This window comes from Equus przewalskii, chromosome 17 (assembly GCF_037783145.1).
Source record: "Equus przewalskii isolate Varuska chromosome 17, EquPr2, whole genome shotgun sequence".
Taxonomy (NCBI): Eukaryota; Metazoa; Chordata; class Mammalia; order Perissodactyla; family Equidae; genus Equus; species Equus przewalskii.
The window spans coordinates 9489601-9508825 of NC_091847.1; the positions used below are offsets into that span (position 1 = coordinate 9489601).

General features: G+C 50.3%; 1 protein-coding gene across 1 annotated transcript in view; it reads left to right on the plus strand.

Moving 5' to 3' along the window:
- Positions 1–19225, plus strand: part of TFCP2L1 (transcription factor CP2 like 1) — a 58598-nt gene that overhangs the window by 18042 nt on the left and 21331 nt on the right. The window contains exons 3-7 of the mRNA XM_070581029.1: positions 11823–11899; positions 12444–12549; positions 13236–13342; positions 14392–14544; positions 18397–18507. Coding sequence (XP_070437130.1) covers positions 11823–11899; positions 12444–12549; positions 13236–13342; positions 14392–14544; positions 18397–18507 — 554 coding nt within the window. The remainder of the gene's footprint in view (positions 1–11822; positions 11900–12443; positions 12550–13235; positions 13343–14391; positions 14545–18396; positions 18508–19225) is intronic.

A 19225-nucleotide genomic window follows, 5' to 3' on the forward strand; every position in this document is an offset into this window, starting at 1 on the left:
CTATTGTCCACAGTGCTCGGTGGGGCTTGGGAATCCAGGGCTTTTTGGGGAAGAGAAGAGAATAGACTTAAAATGTCAAAAATGGTGCCTAGAGTTCCTTTTACCCAACTTCCCATAATGTTGCCTTATAACCATGACCATGATACCGTTATTGAAGCCAGGCAATTATATTGGTATCCTTCTGTTCACTCTACTAAAGTCCTCATTGGAAGTTTATCACTTCCTCCACGACTGTCCCTTGTCTGTTTCAGGTTCCAGCGCAGGATCCCACATGGCCTTTCACTGCCATGTCTCCTTAGTCTCCTCCAATCTGTGACAGCCCCTCAGTCTTTCCTTTTCTTCCATGACCTTCAGACTTAGAGAGTGCTTACTCGTGAGTTATTTTGTAGAATGCCCCTCAATTTGGGTTTGTCTGATGTTTTTTTTTTTTTTTTGACAATTTTTTTTTTTTTTAAAGATTTTATTTTTTCCTTTTTCTCCCCAAGGCCCCCCGGTACATAGTTGTATATTTCTCGTTGTGGGTTCTTCTAGTTGTGGCATGTGGGACGCTGCCTCAGCGTGGTTTGATGAGCAGTGCCATGTCCGCGCCCAGGATTTGAACCAACGAAACACTGGGCCGCCTGCAGCGGAGCGCGCGAACTCAACCACTCGGCCACGGGGCCAGCCCCTGTCTGATGTTTTTTAATGATGATATTGAGGTTTTTGGATTTTTGGCAAGAACGCCACAGAAGTGACATTGTGCCCTTGCCAGCGCGTCGTGATCTGATTTGTCTTGCTGCTGGTGGTGTAAACCCTGATGGTCTGCTGGTGTCTGCCAGGGGTCTGCTGTCCAGTTACGACTTTCCCCTCTGTGGTTAGTAAATATCTTGGGGTGGGGGAGGTATTTGGAGCCTATGTGGATACCTTAGTTATCCTCAAACTTTCCCCCTGACGTGGACAGCAGCACCATCTGTGGATCTTGTCTGCACCAGTTTTTACTGTAGTGTTTGCCTAATGGTGATTTTTTATTTATTTCTCCCTTCTTGCTACATTTAGTAATTGGAATGCTACTGTAGGAAAGAGGTTTTTCTTCTCTACCATTTATTTATTTATTTACTTATTTCTTATGTCAGTATACACTCATGGACATTTATTATTATTTCTGTGGGTTAAAATTCGATACTGTTGTTATCTATTTTCTTGCTCAAATTGCTCCCCTGTGGCCAGTGGGCGCTCCTTCAGATTGGTTCCTGTGTCACTTTGACGTGCTTCTATCCTATCTTTGAGCATTTTCTCACTTTTGGCCTCTCTGTTTTCCCTGCCCCTCGTGCTGGAGGCAGTCCCTTCTCCACGGTGTCTCCAGGACATGGTTTACTCTTCTCTTTTTGTCCACATACACATCCTTACCATCTTCCAAGCGTTTGTTGGAGATCCACTGCATGCCAGGCACGGTACGTGGTCCATGACATTTGAAAGTGGCTGCCAGGAGGTTAAGTGCCCACCCAGGATCACACTGGTGATGGGCCATCAGGATGGGGACTCGGGTCTGTTGGTGGAAAAGCCTTTTCTGCGAAACAGGCCCTGAGTGTGAGCGCTCTGTGTCGACACTCTTGCACGATACTACACGTATGCAAGTGACAAAACAAACTACCAACACTGGACACAGTGCGTGCGGGATTATGCTTTCTCCCATTGTTATGCTTGTCTGCCATTATTACAAGACTGTTGGCATCCAGCCCTCCTTTCTCTGGGGTGGTGATGGCCTCCCATTATGTTTTATGTGGCATTAATTACCCAAACCAGTAACTGTTGGAAAGTAAACAACTTGTAAATCTTGGCTGGCCCGGGCAGTTGCCTTCTGTTCCTGGGAACACCGTGATCTGGGGAGGAGGCCATGCGCTGAGTTCCGCTTGCTGGTCAGAGCAGCTCTGCAGGAGTGCCTGGTGGGCACAGCCCAGGGGGAGTCAGCGTGGGTGGGCTGCTCTGGGCAGCACTGCCCTGGGTCGCAGCAGTGGCATCCTCCAGACAGTCGGGAAGGGTCAGGGAGCCCTGGTGGTCTCATCCCAGGGCACGTCCCAGCTTGGCTGCCTCCTGGCCATGTGACCTTGGGTGGCTTTGGGTGGCCTGGTCACTCAGTGTACAGAGCTATTGTGAAGGCTGGAGGAGAGTTCATGTGTGTGCAGTGGGCACAGTGGCTGGTGCCTGGGTGGGGCTCAGGACGTGAGGGTGCACCTAACACCTGTGGTTGGAAGTGGCGCTCTGACTGGCACTTGTTGAGGACTTATTGCATGCCCGACTGGAAAGACATTGTCTCATTTAATCCTCACAACCGTTCTGCAGAGAACATTTTGCAGACAAAGAGAGCGAGATGCAGAGAGGTTCAAGAACGTGCCAGGACATGGGAGGGTCTGACTCAGCCCCCGTGTATCTGACCCCAACTCCCCTCCCTCGGGCCAGGCCACAGGTGCTGAGTCTTTGCCACTAACTTGCAGTGTCACCATGGGCACATCAGTAGCTCTCTGGGACTTAGTATTCTCACCTCTAAAATGGGCACAGTCATACTATGGGTTTTCAGGTGGTCTCCCAGAGCCTGTTGGATGGGAAGGACCTGCGTGTGTCTGACCTGGTCTACATGTGCTCGGTGTTCTGTTTATTGGACAAAGACTATTTTCCCCAAATGCCCCCTGTCTGATTGGCTTTTGGGTACCAGACTGACACTGGAAGAAAAAAATACCAGTCATTGTCGCCATGGACATCTGTTACATGCTTGGAACAGTATGAGGCTTTCCCTCCTATTTTCTTTGTTTCATTTGGTTTGGTTTGGTGAGCAAGATTGTCCCTGAGCTAAGATCTGCACCAGTCTTCATCTGTTTTGTATGTGGGATGTCACCACTGCACAGCTTGCTGAGAGGTGTGTATGTCCACATCTGGGATCTGAACCTGCAAACCCTGGGTGCTGAAGTGGAGTGCGTAAACTTAACCACTATGCCTCCAGGCTCGCCCCATGTTTTGCATTTTTTTCAAATACACATGCAATATATTCCTAGTTTAAAAAAAGTTGATGCTGAAGGTGCACCTAATGTAAGAGGGAAGGGTCCTTCTTTATCCAGTGTTAGATGCATATATTAGACTCACAAATATAGGAATATGTATATAACATTTTAAAATAAAAGTACAATCACATTGTGTACATATTATTCAGCAACTTGTTTTTTCCCACTCATCTGTATATGTATGTATGTATATGATGTATTGGTGTGTATGTATGTGTATGTGTGTGTGTGTATATATACGTCGCTGGTGGACGGTTTTTCCTGTCTATTTTAGATCTAGGTCTGCCTGTTTTATAATCTGAGAGTTATTTTTAAACTTTTAATTCAAAGTAATTTTAAATTTCAAACTATGGAAGAATTGAAAGGTTATTACAATGAACTCCTGTGTGCCGTTCGCCAGGTTCGCTGGTTTTTAACGTTTTGTCACATTTGCTTTCTCTGTGTATTTTATGTATATTTTCCTCCCGGAATCATTTGAGGGTTAGTTGAGGACATCGTGTTCCTTTATTTGTAAATACTTTACCACCTGTTTCCTAAGAACAAGGACATTCTTTTACATAATCACAATTCCATGATCAGTTTCAGGAAATTTAGTATCAATACGATATTGTTACCTACCGCATAGCCAATTGTTCCAATACTGTCCTTTTTAGCAGTTTTTCGCCCTGATTCAAAATCCAGTCCAGAACGAGGCATTGTATTTAGTTGCCCCTCTCTTTACTCTCCTTTAATCTGGACGGATCCTCAGCCTTTCCTTGTCTTTGGTGACATTGGCCTTTGTGAAGAGTCTGGGCCAGGTGTGTGCAGGCTGTTTCTCAGTTTGGGTTTGCTTGTTTCTTATTCAGGTTGTTGGGGCAGGAATGGTAAGTGACACCGTATCCTTCTTGGTGCACCGTGTCATGAGGCACGTCGTGCTAACTTGATCACCTGGGGAGGTGCAGGCCTCATTCTCTGAAACACCTGAGTGTTAAGTAGTCCACCACGTGGTAGTAACGCAATTGTTGACCACTTCATTTCTTCTCAGTTTTTAGCTATAACAGTGCTATAAACTACCGCATTGAATAGATTCATGTAAATATTTTTAATCTCGTGTGCTGCCAGCTCTGTAGACTAGAGTCTTGGTGATGGGTAGTTGAGTCATGGACTGTGCACGTTTTCAGTCTTGTTGGGTATTGTCCAAATGCCCAACAGGTTGTAACGTAGAATCTCCCACCTCCAATGTGTATGAGGGCCCATTTCTCCACATTTTGTCCTTGTCGGATGTTAGCAATCTGTTAAATTTTTGCTGACATGATAGGTGAAACTGGGATTGCATTGTTTTCATTTGGCCTTTCTTTGACCATTAGTGAGGTTGAACATCTTTTCATGCTCTTCTTGGTTGGCTGACTAGTTCCAGCTCTGTTATTTGCTTTAGGGAATTTAATGTCAATCTCTGCCACCGTTAATTAATTAAACACCTATCACATGCCAGTACTGTCCAAGGGGCTGGTGTGGGTGTGTGTGTGTGTGTGTGTGTGTGTGTGTGTATGCGTGTGCAAGTTTGGTTCAGATAAACTGGCAACCGGCCTGTCCTCAGAGAGCTTCCTGTCTAGTTGGGGAGCTACGACTTAGCCTTCATGCCGGAAAGCCGGAGGGCAAAGTTGCAGAGCTCTGAAAGAAGTTGGGAGGAAGTAAGAGGTCAGCAGGAAGAGGGAAGCTTATAAAAAATTCAAATTGCAGTGTCCACAAATAAAGTTTTATTGGAACACAGCCATGCCCATTCCTTCGCGTATTGTCTGTGGCTCTTTCCTTGCTACAGTGGCAGAGTTGGGCAGTTGCGACCAAGATTTTAGGGCCCACAAAGCCAAAAATAGTCACTGTCTGGCCCTTTACGGAGATGGCTGATGCCTGGGCTAGAAGACGTTAGACGCTGTGGGCTACATGAGGGCAGGGGGAGGAAACAGGTTTGTCGAGCACCGCGGGGCCAGCCCAGTGCGGAGAGCCACATGTGTGTATTTTATTTTGTCCTCCTCGGAAAAGACGTTTTCTCTTCTATCCCCTGTGCTCCTTGCCCTCCTTCCCCGATTGCTCCCTGTGTGGGTGGAGGGAGGAAGTGCCAAGGGATGGAGGTTGGGCACAGTCCTAAGGCTGGGGCGGAGGGAAGCTTCCACACCCTTTGGACTGGCTTCAGGGCCCTTTGGGCAGTGTCCAAGCCGTTCTTCCGGTGTGTTCCAGGTGCCATTCAGGTTGGCGGCCAGGGCTCCCCGCTGAGCCCCAGTCTGGCTGAGGAACCCCTACCCCTCCCTGTGGGCTAAAGCAGGAGCACTAAAGTGGGAGGCGGTCCCCAGGGCTCTGCTGCCACCGTGCTGGGGGTGGAGCCTGTGACCACCTGCCCTTCTGCCCCTCCTAGTCACCTTGGTCCCTCTGGGCTGGCGGTCACCAAGTGCTGACCATGGGGCTCCTTGCCTGCTAGCCTTTAAAAGGCCTTTCACAGAAGCAGAGTAGAGGTGGGGCGGGGGTGAGTGGGAGGAATTGCCTTGAAGGCCTTGGCAAGGCTGTGGGAAGGCCACCAGGAAAGGCCACCACCGGGCCTGGTGCCCTGTGTGGTTCTTGGTGTCTTCTTTCCGATACTCTCACTGCTGGGGTCCAGCCAAAGATCTCGTGTGTCCACTGGCTGCTGGGTGCACCTTCAGTCCTCCACCACCCTCTGCATCCCAATTAAGTACCAATATTGCCCACGTGTTGGAGATGCGGACACTGAGGCTGGCGCGTGGAGCCATTTACCCATTAGTGAGTGGTGGGCCGAGATGTGAGCCCAGGCTCCAAACCCGGATGCTGACCACATTACCCAGGAAGTCTTAGGGGGACATACAGGAACACTCGTGGCTGCATATGTATATGAGTTTTACAATTACTACTGGTTTACTTGTGATCTATGATTATGATTTTATACATGCAGTCATGATATACACTTTAAAAAATTAAGTTTAAAAAGTGAGTTGGTTAAATAAAATGGGCTCATCACATTGCAGGAGGTTTTTAATTTCAGTGGCAAAATTGTGGGGTGGGGTGTGATACGTCGGGTGAATGCTAGTGTCTTTGAACGCCCTGCACCCAGCGTGTCACTGGCACTAAGGGGGTGGCCTGGGGCTGTACAGTGACTGCTGAGCAGTGCAGCCCAAGGGACCCTCCCTCTAAGGTGGGGCTGGGGAGTCGGCAACACATGGCCAGGGAACAAGGCAGCCTGACAGCTGGCTCCGGGTGCCGTTACTGCACTCGGTTTTCTGTGTGTGTGAGAGAAATGTTTTCACTTCAGATCTCTTGAATACTGCGGAGAATAAGATGACAACTACTCCTGGGCCTAACACAGTTTTTTCAGTCTGGCCAAATTTGCTTCTGATTTTCTCTCTTTCTAATCCCGTTGCCTGTCCTCCCTCCCCAGAAGCCAAACCGCTACTGTGGAATCGAGGTTGGTTTGAATCCCCGTGCGCATTTTTACATTTTAAATCTTTCCTCCTTGCAAATTTAGCCGTAAAGATGAATAGTGCTGTTTTGTCTTTAAACTGTATATAAGTAGTTTCATATAGATCACCGTGTACTTCTTTTGTTTAATGCTGTGTTGCTGAGATTTCCCCATGTTGAGATGTGTCTCTAGGGCGCTCATTTTAAGTGCTGTGTGCTATTCCATTCTAAGGCGAGTAATAGAATTAACGCGTCTCTTTCCTCGTTGCTGGAGAGGCAGATTGTTGACGGTTTCTCCCTGTCGTGAACAGTGGCTGTGAGCAGTTTCTGTCCATCTCCCAGGGCACATCAAGTGCCTCTTTAGGACATGCCTCTAGAATTGGATTTGCTTGACCGAAGGTTTTGTGCATCCTTAGCCTAACTTTTTTGGCAAACTCTTTTCCAGAATGGTTCTATCAGTCTAATAACTTGCATCAGCAATGCCTGAGAGCGGCCCTGCTTTACATTCTCATCAACACCTGATATTGTCACAGTGTAACTTTTGCCCCACTGATGGATGTAAGACGGTATCTTACTTCATTTTGCATTTTCCTGGATACTTGTAGAGACCAGCATCTTTTTGTACGTTTGTTGACCATTTTCTGTTTCCCTAGGGTGACAGTTTGCCAGGTCAGACCCCACTTATAGAGATTGTGAAATCATTAATGGCACCCCTGGCATTTTCAAAGGTGTCTCAATATATAAATTTTAACGTAGTTTTCCTATATGATATAGGACATAAATTATTCTTTGTTTGTTTCTAGTTAAGAAATGCTTTCTTATTCCAGTCATAAAGTCTTATATTTGCTTTAGAAATGTTAAGGTTTTGTTTTTATTTTATGGCTTTCATTCACCTAGAATTAATTTATTATATATGGTGGGAGGTAGGGATTTATTTTTTCATATAGACAACCAGTCATCCCTCACTCTTGAAAAGCCTCTTTTTTCTCACTTTCATAAATCAGGTTTCTGAGTATCTACTTCTGGGCTTTTTGTTTTTTCCATTGGTCTGTTTGTCCCCATGCCAAAAGTGTAGTTTTAGTTTTAGATCCTGTAGCCTCATAATATGTTCAGCGTATTGTAAGTAGGATAGGAATGTGTGATCCAGGGAGAACAGTTTCTCAGGAGGAAACAAACGTCCAGCCTTATGCCACAGTGTGGTTGCATGTCCATCAGATTTCAAAGGTCCGCTTGGTTCAGAGAACTGAGGTCATGGGGTGTTAGGGATGGGAGCCTAAAGGAGAGGAAGGGTTTAGGTGTGTGGAAGAGGCTCGTGAAATAAAATGAGTATCAAGAAACTCAGGAGAAATGTAATAGATGGACTCGCTGGACATTAGAACCAGAAGGGATCTTTGAAGCAACTCGACACTGTGCAGAGTAGTTTGGCTAAGTGACCAGTCTTTGGAGTCAGAGAGACCTAAGTTCCGTCTTCGATAAGATGCTTAACCTCTCTGTTTCTTATTTCCTCATCTATAAAATGGGGGCAGTAGTGGGTTTTCCTCATGGATTGTTGCAAGGACTCAATGAAGTAATGCACATAAGGGGCTTAGCCATGTCCCAACACATAGCTGAATGACAGCCAAATGGTAGTTATTTGTTACCCTATTTCCTTGATTCTAAGACCAGCGTTTTTTTTTTCTTTTTACAAATTTCACAATTCTGAAATTCGAACAGGCTTTACTATCATTTTCTGTAGTAATTTGTTTTTCCTCCCAAATCATTGTTTAGAATGTAGAAAAGAGAATTTTACAGACAAGGAAATGGAGTCAACATGCTTTATCCAAGGTCACCCGGTGAGTTGAATTGGTCATTTTAGGAGTCACCTTTATTGCCGGTCTTAACAGGAAGAAGGAAGGAGAAAAAGGCCATTTTAACTTAGGATGGGGATGGCCCGGGTGCTTATATGCTGCAAGATGCTGTAGGCAAACTGTAATTACTGTACAAAAAGGAATCAGATGCCTTCCAGCAAGGAGAAGTTGGGAGAGAATTTTGTGGACCTACAGAAGTCCTCTCCCCAGCAAATGACACTCACGAGGTAGGATGTGGCAAAGAACGTGGTAGGTGCTGGAAACAGATTTAGGTTCTGCTCCTGGCTCTGCTGCTTACTAGCTGTTTGAGTTTGCCCAAGTCACGGAACCTCTTGGAGCCTCCGCGTCCTTCTGTCACTGGGGCTCAGAATCCCAGACTGCCCCATTGACTTGTTCTCAGATTCAGACGTTGCCCTGGGCAAGCACCCAGTGAAGGAAAGCTGCAAGTATTTGTTCCTGGAGGCACGCCTCTCCCCTCCCGCCTGCTTGCTGCAATTTTGTGTGGGATTGCTTTCTTACTCATTCTTCCCCTCATCTACAGAAATTCTGCCCACTCTTCAAAGTCCATGGGGATGTTATCTCCTTGGTCAAACCATTTCTCCCCCTCCCCGTGCTGGCTGAGTCTTGCCTGTCTTGGGATCTCTGTTGTCTCTTAGAGGGATTTCTCAACTTCTGCCTTGCATTGGTGCTTTTCCTGTGCTGTTTCATATGTCCCAGAAGATTACTAACCCTTGGAGAGCAGAAGTATGTCTTACTTTTTCAAACCCTGTAGTTCTAGCATAGAACAGCATTGCAAAGAGTATGAAATCGTCTTTAAGCATTTGCTGAGTACCTGCTGTGTGTCAAACAGTGGTGAGCAAGCAGACACAGTCTGTGCCTTCACAGAGCCCACTGTCCGTGGCTCCCACCCATGACCCAAAATGATGGCGGCCAAGGAGAGGAATGCCCATGTGCCCCAGGTCAGTTCAGCTTTGAGGACCTCACTCGTTGGCCAGGGAGTGACTTTGGGGATGGCCTCTGGATGTGCTCTGCGTTGTGCTGTGTGAGAGCTGAGCGTGGGGCGGTCAGTCCCGCGGGCCGCAGTGCATGGTGGCCGCGTGGGGAGGAAGACTGGACGGCCGTCTGAGTCCTGAGTCAGGGTGGTGGGGTGTGGCTGGGAGGGGCTCCGAAGTGTGTGGGAGGAAGGGATGAGGAAGGGCGATGCCAGACTCAGCAGGAAGCACGTGGGTTGCGTGTCTGCTGCAGGTGGAGGAGGCTGTGGTCCTGGCCCACTTAATAGCTCTGATCTCCAAGTTGCTGCCTCTTGTGTTCAGGCTCGGAAAGTGCTCCGTATGGGGCAGGAGGTGCCTCGCTTGGGCAAGAGCTGAGGTTGCTCTGCAGAGCCTGGGGTCAGTGTTAATTGGGCCCTGGGGCGCCTGTAAACCCACGGTAATGACCATTAGGGCGTTGGACCTCATGCCAGAGCTGGCGACATTCTTCCTCGGAAGAGGCGAGGACACTGGAAAAACCAGTTAGGGCACGTGAGGTTCCATTTTATGTTGCTGTCAAGGGAGTGTTGGCTCAGGAGCCCGGAAATGTATGTTAAAAATCTGGATGTTTCAGAAAGTTAGAAGTGTTGGTGAGGTCAGCAATACTGTTCTGAGTTGCATCTTCTGACCTGGCAAGTTGGCAGGATGAGAGTTTGGGGTCTGCGCCTCTGCCCTCCGCTGGGAGGGTTGCCCAGCACCTTGTCGTGAGCAGTGTCGGGGCTCGGTGTGTTCAGCGGGTGTTTGCCAGTCCTGTGAGATAGGCTGGTAAAGCTCCTGAGAAGGGAGGCTCGCTGAGTGGGTATTTCTGTGCTTGGCCAGCATCGTTTCCAGGCCTAATAACACATGCCCTCCATCCATTCTGCTCATTTGTCCTTAGGATTCGCATGGTGTTTGGCAATAATTGTTGCTCAGCAAATATCTGGAATGAATGATTTAATTTCATATTCTTTGCCCATTCTGTTATTCAGTGGGGGAGGAGTATATTAGTTTCCTGTGGCTGCCATAACAAATTACTACAACCATGTTGGCGTAAAGCAAAAACAACAGAAGCGGATTCTCTCACACTTCTGGAGGCTGGAAGTCAGAAATGTGGTGGGGCCGTGCCCCTCCTGGGGCCGGCGGGAGACTCCATTCTCTGCCTCTCCCAGCTTTGGTGGCTCCAGGTGCTCCTGGGTGTGTGGCCGCATCCCTCCCATCTCCGCTCACATGGCCACATTGCGTCCTCTTGTCTCCCCTGTGTGTCTCTTACAAGGACTCTTCCCTGTGGATTTAGGGACCTCCCAGATAATCCAGAATGATCTCCTCATTTCAGTATCCTTAACCTAATTGCATCTGCAAAGGGTCTTTTTTCAAATATAAGGTAGCAGGGGCTGGCCCCACGGCCGAGTGGTTAAGTTTGTGTGCTCTGCTGCGGCAGCCCAGGGTTTCACTGGTTCGAATCCTGGGCGCGGACATGGCACCGCTCATCAGGCCACACTGAGGCGGCGTCCCACATGTCACAACTAGAAGGACCTGCAACTAAGAATATACAACTATGTACCAGGGGGATTTGGGGAGATAAAGAAGAAAAAAAAAAAGATTGGCAACAGCTGTTAGCTCAGGTGCCAAAAAATAAATTTTTATATAGCTAATCAGATTAACCAATACCAATTATTAAATTGTTTATTCTTATTTGTAAAACATCCTTTATTAAGTTGTGATATACGCTAGAGTGTTTTAGAGTTGGACAACCACAACTTGTTTAACTTGGGAAAAATTGACATTTGATACATGGCCTTCCCATCTAGGAACATGGTGTATCCTATTTATTCAAACTATATTTTATCTTCCAATAAAGTGTGTGTAGTGTACTTCAGGTTATTCCTAGAAACTTTTAAATTTTTTGTTATTATGGATGGATCTTTTCTCCATTTATATTCTTTAACTAGCTTGTGCTGGTTGTATGTCACCAAACAGAATCCCCACACCCTTTCAAATACGTGAAATTCTTTTAACTTGGGAAAATGCTTTTCATTCTGCAATTAGAGACAATGTTTAACAGGCTTTTATTCGTTCCTTTAAACCTGCTCTCTGCCAAGGTATGGTCAGTTATTTACTTGAATGTGGATTTAAGTAGCTGTGTTCTCTGTCTGAGTGACGGGGGCATTCTTTATAAAGAAATAGGAAGTTATGTTCCATAAATTCATTGCTAACTATACTTTGAATTCTATTTCTTTGAAAACCATGGAGTGCTGTTTCTTGAGGGGTCACAGGGTGCCCTACCTGGGGTGCCCCAGGCCCGTCTGGGCTAGGAGGACAAACCCCAGTGTCCGGTCCAGAGAGCAATGGCCCAGCCTTGGACTTTCTTCTCCGCTTTGCTCCTCGGGGCTGTGAGGCCGGGGTGGGCACTGAGGGGTTGAGAAGACCTCTAGCTGGGTGAGCCCCAAATGTGAAAACACTCAGAGGTGGAAAGTATACTGTTAACCCCCCTCCAGGTCAGTCCTATGAGATCCGACTGCTGGAGAACCGGAAGCTGGGAGACTTTCAAGATGTGAACACAAAACATGTCAAGGTAAGGCTGTGGGCCGCCCTCCCTCCCGGGGGGTTGGCTGGGGTCTGTGCGCTGGGCTTGCTGTGGGGGTCAGGAGCGGCGAGGAGGCTCGGGTAAAGCTGCAGAGGGAGAGGGGGTTCCTGTCCCCGGGAGTGTGTTGTCTAAGGGCACGAGGACAGGCCGGCAGCGTTGGGAGCCAGAGTGGCTGATGCACTGGCTCCGGGTTGGACAAACTCAGGCTCCAGCCTGGCTTTGCCACTTAACTGAACTTTCCCGAGCTTTGGTTTGCTCATCTGCACTGAAAGGCCTATAGATGAGCCATGGATGTAAAGCGCTCAGTGATTCTGGAAAACAGGGTAGTCATCGTTACTCTTACTGTCGTTAGCATTATTGGGGTTCTGAGAAGGGATAAGCACGAGCTCAAGAGCTGGGAAGGAAGGCTCCAGAGGAGAGGCCAGTGGAGACAAGAGGTTTGCTCTGGCTCAGGGAACAGCCCTGGTGGGTTCTTCTTGGGTCCCGCTTGGCCCCCACATTCAGCTGTCCCCTGCTGGCCTCCCCTCCCCAGAGCATCATCCGCGTGGTTTTCCACGACCGTCGGCTGCAGTACACGGAGCACCAGCAGCTGGAGGGCTGGCGGTGGAGCCGGCCCGGGGATCGGATCCTGGACATCGGTGAGTCTCCTGGGGCAGGAGAGGCCTAAGGCTCTCCAGCCACATCGGGGTTCTTGCTGAACGCCTTCTGGGGCCACGCCTGTCCAGGGCATTTTAGCGCACTCCTGTGTCAAACGCTGTGGGAGCTAGCAGAGGTGAACATGCCATTCATTGGCCCTGCCCTCAGGGAGGTCCCCTTTCGGTGGAAAAGAAAGGCCGTGGAATTCAGAGACCTGCTGTCGGGGGTTGCAGGAAAGGCTTTGCAGAGGGAGAGGGTTTTGATAACTGATGAGGGGAAGCATGGGCATCGGAGAGAGGGGCGAGAGAAGTGGAATTTGGGGGGCTCAGGCACTGGTCCACAGTCTTTTATCCACAACCCTTGGGGCCAGATGGGTTTTGGAATTCAGAAATTAGAATGACAGCAGGGTGTGTAGACCTGTGGCATTGGGTAATCACAGGCAATCAAGCACAATAATATTTCTTTAGCAAAATAAAATGACTGTTCACACAAAAAGGGATAAAGACTCTAAATAGCTTCATGGCAATTCGAGTCAGGCTTTCTGCCAAATGAGTTATGCAAAACTTAGTTTTCAGAACTTCTGGCATTTCAAATTGTGGTTAAGGAATTTGGACCTGTAATGAGAGTCCTTCCCTAAATATCTGGGAGTGGCTGACAATTGCACTTTTGTGTGTGTGTGTGTGTGCAGATATTCCACTGTCTGTTGGTATCTTGGACCCCAGGGCCAGCCCGACCCAGCTGAACGCAGTTGAGTTTTTGTGGGACCCTTCGAAGAGAGCCTCTGCGTTCATTCAGGTAAGCCGATGAGGTTGCCGTTGGGGGCCAACCCGAGTTCTGGGGTCCATTTGCAGGGCCCTGGTGGGCTCCTGTTCCCTGGTGCGGAGGAGGAGGCTGAAGGGGAGAGGGGGTGTGAGTGTTGCTCAGAGTCACAGAGCTCGCTTGGAATGTTTCAGAATCCTGTGTGGGTTTTGCTTATCGTTATCTAAGCTTTTTACAAAATAAATATGTCCTAGCATAAATAATTTGAAGTAAAAAATTTTTCCATAATAGTTTCTATTATGAATTATTTAATTATCACGCACCTGGTGTGGATCCAGCCTTGTGTTAAGCGCCATGGAAGGTCAAGGTGGCTGAAGGCTTGGCGGGGGCCGTGCTCTGGGCTCAGCACCAGCTCTCTCACTTACTATGTGTCCCTTTTTGAGCCCCTTAGTTTTCCCACCTTTTTACAAATCAGATAATGAATAGAAAGCCATCACTGCAGTGCCCGGTCCATAGAAATTGCTCAGTAAAAGTTAGCGATCTTTGTTTTCTTCTCATAATTGCAATATTCTTATTTTAAAATTATTATGACACTAGCATTGTTGCACTAATATAGATAATATATTATCTTTGTTGTTGCACTAATATAGATAATATTATCACAACATTATCATAGTATTACAACAATAAATATATATCAAGTGCCTTCCATGTGATAGGTACTTACAGAAATGGTTCCAGCTTCTGGCCTGGCCTGAGTAACCTGGACACCAGGCTGTTAGGGACACAGCTGTGGTCCCCGCTCTGCAGTCTGCGGGATTTGCCACGGGAGGGGCCTGGGTGAGGAGCGAGGGTAGGGCTACGGGGGTCAGTGGGCCTGGAGCAATGGTGAGACTTAGCTGGCCAGGCAGGGCCCCGAAGATCAAGGGACAAACGTGGGAGGACGTGTCGTTTGTGGACAGCGTCGGGGAGCAGGGAGGTTGAGGCAGGCCCACACCGGCTGTGCAGGACGGGAGCCTCCACGTGGAGAGGAGCCCTTGGGGTGTCTGGAGCCCTTTGCTGCCTGCCTTGCATTTCCCTTCCAGGTGCACTGCATCAGCACAGAGTTCACCCCGAGGAAGCACGGGGGCGAGAAGGGCGTGCCTTTTCGAGTGCAGATCGATACATTTAAGCAGAACGAGAATGGGGAGTACACGGAACACTTGCACTCGGCCAGCTGCCAGATCAAGGTGTTCAAGGTAGGACGGCCTGCCATGCTCCGCCTGCCGTCACAAGTGGCGCAGGTCCTGCCTGCACTCAGCCTGCGCTGGACGGTGATGCCAAACCGTTGACTCTTGCCATTCGGCCTGGAGGCCCAGCCAGGAGCTCGGCATCCCTTTAGCCGGGGCTTCTGCCTGGAGTCCTGATGAGCATGAGCTGCCTGCCAGGGGATGGCGGGCGCCCACTCTGCGCGTCCTTGCGCTCGGGGCACCTCGTCAGCTGTCATCATCATAGATGTCAGTGCTCAGCTCTGCTTTATGAGAATGATTGAATTTGCGCATTTTTAGATTCTTGTTTTTGTCGTTGGCCACAGACTCTAGAGTTGCCCATTAGATTCCCCTTAAAAATCAACTCAGGCCATTTTTCCTTCTGCAGTGGCCTCCTGTTGGAGAAAGAAGCACTTTTGGATACCTCCTCACTTTTCCTTTCTTGCCTCACCCCTTGCAGTCACGTGTCATTGTCTTTCATCTCATTATCTGGACTGATTCCTAAAGATGGTAGCCAGTGACTCAGCTCAGGGTCCCATGTGGCCCCGGGGCGATCGAGTTGCCACAGAGCCTACATCATTCTCAGGGTGGGCGGGCTGTGCCCAAGCCGGACTATAGGCCCCGTCCCCAGCAGGCTGGACCCCCATTGGCCTGGGAGACTCCAGCAGGTGCCTGCAGAGAAGGAGTGAGCCCACCTCCCCAGCAGGAACTGCCTTGAGTAGCCGGCCCCACTGCCTTCCCTGTCCTCCCCTTCTTTCACAGTCAGGTGACCTTGGAACTTGCTGACAAAGTTCCACGTGCTGGGGCTGGAGATTCCGGAGTGACTTGCTTGAGAAAGGGCCTTGTTGGAGAGAAAGCTGGGTCAGTGTCGATCTTCCTGAGCTTGGGAGGGATGTGGGACTAAATACCCACAGGTTCTACCTGTTGATCAGGAGATCTGTCCTGTTTCCCAACTAGACTGGAAGCCCCTGACGACAGGGACTATGCCATTTACCTCTTTAGTGTCTTCCGCGGACCCTGGGACACAGCACTTGGCAGAGATTTGGGGAACATGCCAATCATCGCAGCCATGGGAGAAACAAAGCAAGAGCTGGTGGCCTCTGCACTTAGGGGACCACACAGCCGGCTGCCTGGGTCCCCCGCAGTGATGGCATCTGGCCGCCTGAGGGCTGTGGGCAAAGGATCCCGCGGCCCTGGCCGGGCTCTGAGGCTCGGCACGCCCTGTGAGTTAGTGCTGCCACCCCGGCAGGGTGAAGAAGGGGTGGTGGGGGCGTGAGTTTGTCTTTCCTGCCGAAGCAGCAGCACCTTCAGAAGCACCTGCTTTAGGAGGATGAAGCCTTGAAGTCGGCCTCCAAAGGAAGTTGTGTTTCTCCACTGTATTTGTTTCCTGTTCTTGCTGTAACAAATTATCGCAAGTTTAGGGGCTTAAAACTACCCGTTTATCATCTTTCAATGCTGATGGTCGGAAGTCTGAAGTAGGTCTCGCTGGCCTAAAAGTCCAGGTGTCAGGAGGGCTGGGTTCTTTTCTGGAGGCCCCAGGGAGAAGCTTTCCTGGTCTTTTCCAGCTCTAGAGTCCTCCGCCTTCCCTGGCTCCTGGCCCTCCCTTCGTCCTCAGAGCCGCGGGGAGCAGCTGAGTGCTTCTCAGCCTCACGGCTCTGGCCTCCTCTCCGTCCTCCTCCACCCTGAAGGCCCTGTGATTACATCGGGCCCGCGGGATGACCCAGGGCCATTCACCTGTGTTAGCCTCACACGATTAGCAAAATCTTAATCCCATCTGCAACCTTACCACCTCTGCCGTGAAGGTGACGTCCTCACTGGCTCTGGGGATGAGGCCGTGGCCGTCTCTGGGGCACGTTAGTCTGCCGGCCGCGTCCACTGGTGCGGTGGGTGCTGTAGGCTCTGGGCTTACTGCCCACTCCGGATCTCGTGACTCTGGTTCACCGTGGGCGTCTCCACAGCGGCACTGCTGATCTTTGCTTGCCCATCAGTCGCACCTCTCTCTCTGTCGTGTGCAGCCCGCTCCGTGGTCCCATTAGCTGTCTTCCGCCCTCAGGGAGTGGCTCACTTCCTGGTCCAGTGGTGTCCAGTGTAATTTCACTGCTCTTGAGGTCTGTGCCCTGGGGACCAGATGCCGTGCTGGGCAGTAGAGAGAGGAACTCTCTGCCTATAGAGTGCCCAGTTCTTCCCGTGGCCCCCACTGACTCCCCTTCCCATGCCTCGAGGCAGAAGCTCAGGAGCGAGGGCCCTGTCCACCAAACTCCTTGACCATACACCAGATGTTATTTGGCGAATTGTGCCAGAAGCTGCCTTGTCTGAGTGACCCAAGGAAGGCCTTGGCATCTCCTGCAACGGGTGGGAGTCCCTGTCACCCCAAACTGCCTCCTCAGAATGCCTGAGGAAGTGCGGCCACCCCATCCACCCACCCCGTTCACAGAAGCAGTTTAGACAGGTGTGCACAGGTGCCGGGCAGAGTCCAGCCAAACTGTCTGTCATTCCCCACCCCTGCTCGCCCGTCACCGGGAAGCTCCTGGCTTCTTGGAGCTGTGCCCTGGGGCTCTGTGGGGTGTCAGGGCCTCTGAAAGGAAAGGCAGGGCCCCCTCTGACCAGCTGGCTCCCTGCAGGCCTTGCTGGGGCTGAGTGTTGTCCTCCACCTGTAGGCTCAGCCATGGTCTGGCAGTAATGCCACCGTGCCCCGTGGCCTCTGGTAGGGAAGCAGGGCCTCCTTTCTAGGACGGGAGAACGGAGATGGAGCACGGAGGTCGGATGACGGGGGTAAGGCTGCTGCATGCCTGCCTTTCCTGCTGAACTCTGAACCTGTCATTCGTGTCCCCCTGGGACCCCCAGCAAGCCTGCCTCCATCCAGTGTGGGCATCACCCAAAGGCTGTTTCCTCAGATCCCTTGAGCTGAGAGTGAAAAGCTGGAGCCTGAGGAAGGCACGCCAGGATGCAAATCCCCGAAGGAGCCGTTGGGCTCGAAAGGCGTGTTTTTACTGCCCGCCATGTGTGGTCTACGGTGTACATAGTAAAACTGCTCAGTTCTGGGGCTGCTCGGAGTATTGATGTCCAAACTCACCAACCAAACCATGAACACCTGGGAAGTGACAGTTCCAGTGATGTCAGGAAGGCCTCCGTCTGCCGGGCCTGCTGGCGCACACCTCGGCATCTGACCTGGACTCTTTACCTGGTCAGCACTTGGTTCCTCTCCAGTCTTGATGGATCACTTGAGCCTTAGTTTCCTAATCTATAAATGGGGGAAATAGTACCTGTGAGGCCTGGACGCCTTCTGTCGGTTGCTCAGGTTTGCTGGCGCCTAGGATAGGCTGCGCAAGACGGAGGTGTTACCGTGTGTGTGGAGTGTAAGCTAGGAGCATGACAGGGGTCCCAGGCCTTCACAATGTGCCCGGGATTTCCCAGCCTACAGGCATAGACCAAATCGCCGCCAACAGCCCCCAGTCTTCTGCTTCCTTTTGCTTTCCATGGGTTACCCAAGGAGCACGTTGAGATTTGTTGTGGCTCCTGGGGGTTCCTTTCCATAAGTAAGTGGCCAGTGCTAAAGATCTTTTCCAGGCTTTTCCCCACAGTCAGCAGAGTGGCAGGACCCCACGGCAGCCTCTTGGTTCCCTTGGGATGGGGAAAGGTTCGGGACAGGAGGACCATGTGTTTGATGTCTGGGAGGAGAGCGAGCTGCTTTCCTGTCTGTGAGATCCTGATGGGGCTTCTGGACCCTAGGGTGAGGAGGGGAGCGTGCAGGCCTTGGAGGCCACGGCTCAGCCCTGGATCTTCCTCCGACAGCCGTCTCTGTCCACTTTGGATTGATCGGACCCCTGTGCTCTGCACTTGCAGCCAAAGGGAGCCGACCGGAAACAGAAGACCGACCGGGAGAAGATGGAGAAGCGAACCGCCCAGGAGAAGGAGAAGTACCAGCCATCCTATGAAACCACCATCCTCACAGAGGTGAGCCAGCCGGGGACCGGGCACGGCCTCCCGGGGCCTTCCACCAGGAGCGGGCCATGGCGCTGTCGGTTTAGAGTCTTGGAAAATTGCCCATCTTGGGTGAATGCTTCTTTTGAGGGCGCCCGTTACGTTCTGGTGTGTTCCCGTGTCTGGAGCTATGTTCATCTGATAAGGCCCAGTGTCTGGGGAGGTGTTTCAGAAATAACTTCTAACTCTTGCTGCCATTTGCACTTTTCAACGTTAGGTTATTTTGATTTTTTTGAATAGGTAATATATTCACGTGACCCCAGATTCAAAAGATATAAGAGCGTGTTCGTCAGAAAATATCCCTCCCAACACCGTCCCAGCCTCGCGGTTTCTCTCCTCGGGATGGCTGGCATCTCTGGTTCCTCATGTCTCTGGCCCGGCTGTCTCTGCAAATGAAGCCAGTCATAGACGTTTGCCCCACGCCCACTTCTTTACACCAACATGCTGCATACTGCATACAAGTTTGCAGACATACTGTTCTGTAACTTGCTTTCTTTATTTCCCAGCATATCTGGGAGTCTGTTCATGAGGAACCTCCTAGTTCTTTATCCAGCCATGTAGCCTTTCTTGTGTGGTGTGAGTGGCCTGTTGGTGGACATTGGTTGTTTCTGGGCTCTTGCCACGTCACAGGGCGTGCACTGGAGACCCTGGCACATGGGACAGTATGCGCGGGTGAGACTGTCTGCAGGGT